Consider the following 8,679-nt stretch of genomic DNA (forward strand, 5'->3'; position numbering starts at 1 on the left):
TTACTTAAGGACAAGAGTAAAAGAGAGCACATGAAACCTGTTGAGGAAAATATTTCCCACTGCCTTTTACCCAGTTTATCACTCTTCTCCTATAGTCAGCGTTCAGGCATGCGACCTCGGTAGCCACTTTCTCTCTTTATAAATATTTGTTTAGAACTAGATAAATACATGGGATTTTGGAATATCTTCAGAATTGGTTAGGCAGGAGCTGTGTCACCTTGTGGCTGCAGCAAATGTCTTTGTCAGTTCTTCCAATACATTCTTCAGTTTCTGCCATCAAGTTGAGCTCTCCTGTGTTCTCATTGTTTTTCGAGTCCATGCTCAAGAACTTACCATTTCAACACCCAGACATAAGTATGTATTATTGTTATCACTATCCTTATATTGTGTTACTGTGACTTTGTATTCCCTCAGAATAAACACAACCAGATCAGTCAGACTAAAATCCGCGTGGCCTCCACCCTCCTCTTCATACTGGCTGGTTGCATCTTGTTCGTCACTGTCCCGGCTGTAATATTTAAACACATTGAGGGCTGGACGGCTCTGGAGTCAACATATTTTGTTGTCATCACTCTGACAACAGTCGGAATTGGTGACTATGTGGCAGGTGAGAGCTGACCATTCACAAAACATTAATGAATGTAAATGTCCTGATCACCTTTTTTTTTTTATGCGTATTATAAATCACCCCAAAAAATATCTTAGCACAGTTCCGTACCTCGACACAAACTGATGAACCCAAATGCACGACCCAGAGACAAAGTCTTGAATGTAATATAAAAAAGTGTATTTATTTTAACAGATCAGGTAATCCCTCTTAACAGAGTAGGTAGTGGAAATAACAAAAAGCGCTCACAAAGAGGAAAAAACTAGCGTAACAAAAAGAGAACTTAATAAAAACGTAAGCCTAACAAAATAAACAAACATTACAAAACCTGACATGAGTGAAAAGCGATCCTTTCAGAGCTGAGGCTTGGCACGACCATTCGAGGAAACAAGACGAACTGACACAGGACAGGGGAGAGACAGGACTATTTAAACATGAGGTGAGTGGGAACAGGTGGAAACCATCAGGGGCGGGGCAGACGCTGATGAAGGCGGGAACAACACACAAGGAGGAAGAAACAGGGCCTGAAATGAAAGACAAGAGGGAAATACAAAATACAACAGAAAATGACGGACAACATACATAAACATAACTAACACATTTGACGAGACACAACTATCACTAGAAATCCAACACACATATAGCCACCCAGCAGGTGTATCTCTACATACACAGGTGGTCCTATCAAACTACCTTAAGGAAATATGCAGGTAAATGATGCCACAATGATAGCAACAAGTGCATACTCATTCAAAGCGTTTATGGTTAATAATCAATATGTAATAGGAGGCGTGTGGCGCAGTGGGCTAGTGCGTTGGTGTTTGGATCAGGGGAGCACAGGTTCAAACCCCACTGCAGTCAGCATGTCGTTGTGTCCCTGAGACACTGGGGGATTGCCCACAGTATTGAGTATGTAAGTCGCTTTGGATAAAAGCAAGTAACAAGTAACAATACATAAACCTGGTTAATGTTCAGCTATGTGGAATTGTATATAATGTGTAATGCAGTTTATTTACTTTGTTGGCTTTAAATCTTGGTGTTTGTGAGACTTGTTTAGGTAGCTATGCCAACATCATCCACTTAAAGGTGCGGTAGTTAAGTTTGAGAAACCGGCTCGAGATACACTTTTTGTTATATTCCATGGAATGCTCTCAACATCCCGATAGCAATGAATATCTGAAGTGCTTTGACAACAAATCCATACAAAAATGTCATCTGTGGAAGCCGTAGTGCTGTAAAAAGCACGACCAATCATCTGAGCCGGCCCGGCTAAAGTAATTGGATGGCCTACCTGCCTGTCATCCTTCCATCGGGGCACAAACTTATCTCGTGCCCTCATTGGTCATGTGCGCGTTCGTGTGTGTTGGAGGAGGGGCTCTGTGAGGAAGTGGCAGATTTTCTCCGGTTGTCTATTTTCAAATTCTAGCGCACTCGAGCTGGTTTCTCCGAAATTACCTACCCCACCTTTAATTCAAGACAACTTTATATACATCACCATGTTGCCAAACATTGTCAATTAAAACAGAAAATACATATCAATGTACAGTAATGGGAAGTATGCATCAGGGCATCTTACTTGTGCCAGTCAGACAGTGAATTCTGTTGGAATATGGTAGGCTATAAGTGAGTGGAACATCAGCAGTGTGAGCTGCCACTCTAGAGATTGGCAAATGAGGCTGAACCACAGAAGCAACTACATGAGACCACCTCACTCTTGAGAACAGGATACAGATGGAGAAGTCGTTCTTCTATTCAATCTGGCTGCTGCATAATAATAAGAACAACTTGATTACAGCTTTAACAAGCATTGCTAAGGAAAACAGTGTCGTAAGCGATGACATGATGACGTGGCTCCTACCTGGCTCTAGTTGGTGGAAAAGCAAACTGGTTGCAGTCGGGTCATACGCTAAACCGACTGATCCAAACTACTGCCGGCATGGAACTTGAAAGGAACTCTTTCCAGTGGAAAAGGGGTAATTTAGTTGGGTTCAGGTCCCTGGTAGGCTCCACTGCATCCTGCTATTCTATAGCTATGTTCGTAATAATACAACCTTACACAGGTTACCAAAGTTACTGACCGTGACTTCAAAAGAAAACACAACTATCTGTGAATTTCTCTGACCATAACTCTCGTTCAGGTGGAACCGACACTGAGTGATTACAGTACATTTCTTTAGTCATTCATGTCTTGTTTTCCGATCAGGGGGAGACCGAAGGATTGAGTACCGGAAGTGGTACAGACCACTGGTGTGGTTCTGGATCCTGGGGGGTCTGGCCTACTTTGCTGCAGTGCTGAACATGATCGGGGACTGGCTGAGGGTGCTGTCCAAAAAGACAAAAGAAGAGGTATGCAGAATGATGTTAATACTATATATATTCTTTACCTGCATCGGGTCATTGTTACGCCCCACCCCTTGTGGACCTGTGGTGGAAATATCTCGTGGAAATAAAGATTCAAGGCAAGAGATTGCCATGAATATGTAATAAGCTTTTCAGCACAAAAAAGGATCCAAACATTACAGAGTCCCATGTTCAACGTGGAGCGTCCTTGAGACTGCCAACCAGGCAACAACCTCTCCCTGTGTGGTAACGCAGAACTACACAGTTAGTTTGAAATTAAAACATATTGTGTTATGTGGGAACGAAGGAATGTTCCACCTATGTGAAAGACACTTGGATAGCAAAATACAACTAAATGGACATGTATATTAAAGTAAAAATCTAATATTAGAATATCCTTATACAGACCCTATAGGGCTAAGAGTATTCCACCACTGACCCACACAAAAACACACACATTAACACACCTTTAAAACAATCATATCCATATTACAAGCAAACAGACAAAATATACAATCAGAATTCTGGACTGAGGCTGAACCACCTGCAGTCCTCCCCAGGCATTCTCGTCTCCTGAAGACACCTGAGCTTTAATCACGTCCTTTCAGGTGCACCTCGTTGCAGCAATGCAGCACACCTGGGCATATCTACCAGAGGGGAAGAAGGGAACACATACAGCCCTAAAAGCTTGTGAAAAATCATATAAAAAACACCTACTAACATTTTTCAGGCACTGTTTCCAGAGACATATTGTATTTCAAATAAAATATGAATTTGAATAATTCATTCATTACAAAAGACAAAACTGACTTTGAAACTAATTCAAACCAATTAGAATGCAACCCATTTGGTGTATGCATATTGGGGTGTTACTTATTTGATAATCCCCACGTTTCTGTCATTATCCTGAGAATCTATGCTTTCAGCCGAATGTCATGTTTAATAGTCTGCTTTGTTGTGAATGCTTTGTCTTTTAATAGAGACTCTAAACCTCAACCTGGATCTCTACATATTGTTTTGTGTCCCCTTAAAACAAAGCTAACCCTAGTCAACCCGTCTTGGATTCAGTATACTAAAAAGCGGTAGAATGTTAAATTAGAATGATTTATAGATGTTTAAAATTTAAAATTATCTGGTTATTCACGAGAAAAAAGGCAAAGTTATTCAAAGTAATGTGTGACAGACCTTATTGGGAAAACATTAAGGGTGGTCACTACATTCAGATAAATTGTATTAATTAGTAGGCCTGCTTTTATTTATCTTGAAAAGGACATTATCATTGCGGCGCAGCATTATTGTTGACCAAAGATAATTCCAATCATAACTGACATACTAATCTGCAATTACTTTCTTTGGCCAAGGTTGGTGGCATTAAGGCTCATGCAGCAGAATGGAAGGCGAATGTTCGGGCAGAGTTTCGAGAGACACGTCGGCGTATGAGCGTCGAGGTTCACGACAAGCTGCAGCGAGCCGCCACCATCCGGAGCATGGAGCGCCGTCAGCTGGGCCTGGACCAGCGGGCCTTGTCCCTGGACATGCTCTCCCCAGAACACCGCGCCATCTTCAACAGCCTGGACACCAACAGCGACAAGACCTCCTCCCAGGAGAGCATCGACACCAAGCTGAATAACCTCCGGCTGCGAGGGGCCGAGCACTGTGAGCAGGGCGCCAGCCACCAGACCACATCCGAGGACAACATTTTCAACCGCCTGGGCTCCGTCACCAAGCTGGCCAAGCGCAACAGGAATCGGGACCTGAAGAAGAACATCCCGGCCGAGGCGCGCCGGCCTCACAGCGAGGCGTACGGCTGCAGCACGCTCACTTTCGACTGCAGCACATCCACCACAGATGAGGGGAAGAGGAAGGACGAAGGAGAAGAGGACACTGAAGACAAAGAGTGCAACACTAGCTTGTCTGAATTCCCACTGTTTGTAGATGCTTGTAATGGGTTTATTCCGGAGCTGACCAAAGAGAACGACGAAGAGAAAACACTTGAAACAAAAGAGCTGCATATTCAAATGGGACCATAGTTAGAGTGTAGTCCTCTCTTAAAACACCACCATTAGTGCCTTGGGTCTCTGTTGTGTGTGCTTGAGCAGGGATGACATGTGTCCCTTTGTGCTACATACTGTATTGTCCACACATTCACTGTGCCCTCTGGATGTCATGGACACACGTTGTGTTATATAAATGCAAGACCTGGTAGTTTTTTTTTAATTGATCTGGTCTGGTTGAATGGTCATATGAAAAAAAGGTAATTAATAGGTGTTAAAATAATATCAACATGAGTCTAGTTTTGATAACATGGAAATACATCCAGATACTCTTGATGTGGGATAGGGGACGGCAATTGTTTTATCCGTCAGTATTTCTTCATTCAATATTCATTGGTATCTAGTCTTGTGCTCACTGAATACATTCCACTTTCTAGCGGAAATAATAAACACAATATCACGGGGCTCATAAGCACCAAGCAACATTGTGGCTGCGTTCAGCATCCTCATCTGAACGTTACACGCAGATTTCTTGTACACAAGAAAGCCACTGTCTGTGGTACTTTTAAGTATAAAATTAACTTTTTGGGTCCACATAAAGTAGACTAAAATAAGGCAAGGCTGTACTAGTTTCGGTGCTGACAACTAATGTGTCAAAAAATAGGTGTTTGCCCATTGTAAAACCATTTTGGAACATATCTGGCACATTTTTGTATAACAGGCTGCTGTTTTAAACCCTCAGCAGAGTTGGGTGTAACGCGTTACAAGGTAACGCGTTACTGTAATAATATTACTTTGTCGGTAACGGAGTAGTGTAACGCGGAGTAGTTACTTTTATAACTCAGTAATCACACTACAGTTACTAACATTGCCCCGACACGCGTTACTTCGTTACTCTCTAAAATCAGTCATAATCAAACCTCAACAAACACCTGCAAAGAACACATGCTAAGGTGAAGCTAACGCACATAGCTGTTGTTTATTTATATCACACACACACACACACACACACACACACACACACACGTAGTTCTTCTTCTCTGTTTTCCGGTTGTTGCCTGTTTTGAATGACGAATACACACTACCGCCGCCTGCTGGTAAGGAGAGTTATTGCCACTCACGCATGCGCAGTTCGTACGTGCTCGGCTGAAGTCTGGCTCCAGTGCAACACATGGCCAACACGCAGGAGAACACGCTGACGCAACAGCGTGAGCAGAGATAGACTGCGCAAAAATATACAGATAGCAGGAGACAGAGGACAGCCACGGTCAGATAGCAGGAGACAGAGGACAGCCACGGTCAGATAGCAGGAGACAGAGGACAGCCACGGTCAGATAGGAACACATTCAGGAGCTATCTGGATCAGTCTTATGCGACAATGGAAACTGAACTAAAGAGAACATTTGAAACTTTAGCAGTCTGCGTGATCTGCCTGTAGGGAGGGGCGGGCCGGCCCTGCGAGTAAAGTAACGAGTAAAGTAACGAGTAAAGTAACGAGTAAAGTAATGAATTACTTTATGTAGAGAGTAACGAAGTAGTGTAATATATTACTTTTTTTAAAAGTAATATGTAATATGTAATATATTACTTTTTTTTAGTAACGACCCCATCTCTGACCCTCAGTCACCTGCATTTTGGAATGCTTAACCATTTTTAGAGAGCACTTTTGAAAAACCCTTGTGTGTAATGTCCTGCACATTATTTTAAATTCCTTATTGCTTTGTGTCCGCCATGTATTTGTTATCTTACATTACATCAAACATGTTACCGGTAATTCTTCCTGGGTATACACACTGCTTGGTAATGAGGCGATACCAAAGCTGCTTTGCGCTGACGTTCCCGTTGTGTTTCTATGCAAATGTTTTAAACGTTGACCTTGTTTGGCTGGACTTATGACGTGAAACCAATCAGATAACTGTACTGTATAGTGGCGCATGCTAGCAGACGAAGAAACAACAGAAACAAAACTTAACTGGTTTTTTCACCGTAAGGAGGGCAAGGAGAAAATTGGCTATCATGTGAATGTAGCTTAAAAGTAATAAAAGAAGAAAAACTGTTAGTTTTTCCCGAAAAAATAGCAGTCAGGAAGCATATACATAAGAATCTAACTCGATGATGAGGTTATTGGTCCTTTTTAAATTGTGTCAGGCTCATTCTTTGTGTAGCAACACTGACCTGGTTGCCCTTGGAGGCAGAATGAATGAAGAACAAAATGTTGTATTTCCTGTGTCTCGCCTTGTCTGACTTTGTTGTAGTGATCTTGGAGTTTGAGCAATTAAGTTATCATCACTGTTACAAATAATGGCCAAAACCATTTAAAACAACAAAACCCAAGTTATAATAAATGTGGAAATATTTGTATGGGGGTGCATAAAATAACTGCACTATAAAATATATCTGAAATCAGAAATGCATGCTATTATTACAATTTCAAAAGGTCCCTAATATGAAGTGTCATATGTATTGCCAATGAGATTTGAGATTTGAAATACTTAATATGGCTCAGATCAGAACATAACTATTACACAAGAATCATGAGGTCACCCAAAAAAAGTTGCTTTGGATGAGTGGAATAGTTACACATGGCAAGTTAATTAAATGTAACACTTACTATATGTGATGTTGTCATGCTATTTCCAAGTGTCCTACTGGAACTAAAATGTGCAATTTGATGTTTATGAACACTAACATGCCACATGTCGCACCCAAGCTAAGCTGTTGTCTTCGTACAATATCCAAAAACACTACCTAGATCACAACCTCTTTGATTACTTTCTCAGGGCTTGTTGTTATTGTCTAACAAGTGCTGCATTCACGCTTTGAGAGGGGATACTGACTGCACCTGGGAATGAATGACCACCGAATGGAAGACAAGCCATAATGCAAAAAAGGATGGACTGCTCCATGCTGTACATAGGACGTCAATCAACCAATGGATGATGTGGAGATTAAAGAGTGCACTGCAGTTATTGTGAGAGGGTATGGTCTACTTTTGGGCATACTTGGCATGAACAGAGCCAGATGCTTAGCAAACTGAAGTTCCTGAAGGGACATTTAGTAGAATTTACCCTTCATCGACAACCTGGAAAATCCAAATATGAAGAACACATAAGGAGACAAGCATGCGGCAACCATCAGAGCTGAGACAAACAAACGCTATCATAAAGCCTTAATATTTGTTTGATGGATTCTCAAACTCACCCTGATGATTCAAAGAGGAAGGATAATTCGCTTTTGAGAACTAAACTTAATGAGAAAAAAGCTGTAAACCTGCAGAATGGAGTGGAATGCTATGCAGTGTGATTGTTTATGCATTGGCATTTGGGTACGGACTGCAGCGTTCAGCCATGGCTACAAGCGGACAATGCTATTCACACAAGGTCATGCCCAGTTTCACACTTGAAATGTACCATTGAGGGAATTTACACCACTTGCATAAAAGCTGTAGCAAGTGTGAATGCGGTAAACACGCAAGACTTTTTAAAAGAACCAAAACATTTCAAAATCTTAAAAAGAAAACCAATACATGGAACAAAAAAGGCATGCTAAATTGCTAAACTATACCACGATGTATATGGTGTTGATTGTATACCACCACATGCTTAGAGGATGCTGCTTTCCATGGCATTTTGTTTTTTAACTGCCCTTGTTAAGATGCACACACAGCACATGCTCTGTACTTGAACACTGCTTAAAGTAAATGTTGTGCAACCATTGCATTAAATTAAGTGATTGTCG

General features: G+C 41.5%; 1 protein-coding gene across 1 annotated transcript in view; it reads left to right on the forward strand.

Annotated features, from left to right (window-relative positions):
* The window catches only part of kcnk10a (potassium channel, subfamily K, member 10a), a 42,752-nt gene extending 34,073 nt beyond the window's left edge, over positions 1–8,679 (forward strand). The window contains exons 5-7 of the mRNA XM_034075480.2: positions 415–607; positions 2,811–2,953; positions 4,309–8,679. Of these exons, the coding sequence (XP_033931371.1) occupies positions 415–607; positions 2,811–2,953; positions 4,309–4,977 (1,005 nt within the window). The 3' untranslated portion in view covers positions 4,978–8,679. The remainder of the gene's footprint in view (positions 1–414; positions 608–2,810; positions 2,954–4,308) is intronic.

This window comes from Pseudochaenichthys georgianus, chromosome 24, assembly GCF_902827115.2.
Source record: "Pseudochaenichthys georgianus chromosome 24, fPseGeo1.2, whole genome shotgun sequence".
Lineage (NCBI taxonomy): Eukaryota > Metazoa > Chordata > Actinopteri > Perciformes > Channichthyidae > Pseudochaenichthys > Pseudochaenichthys georgianus.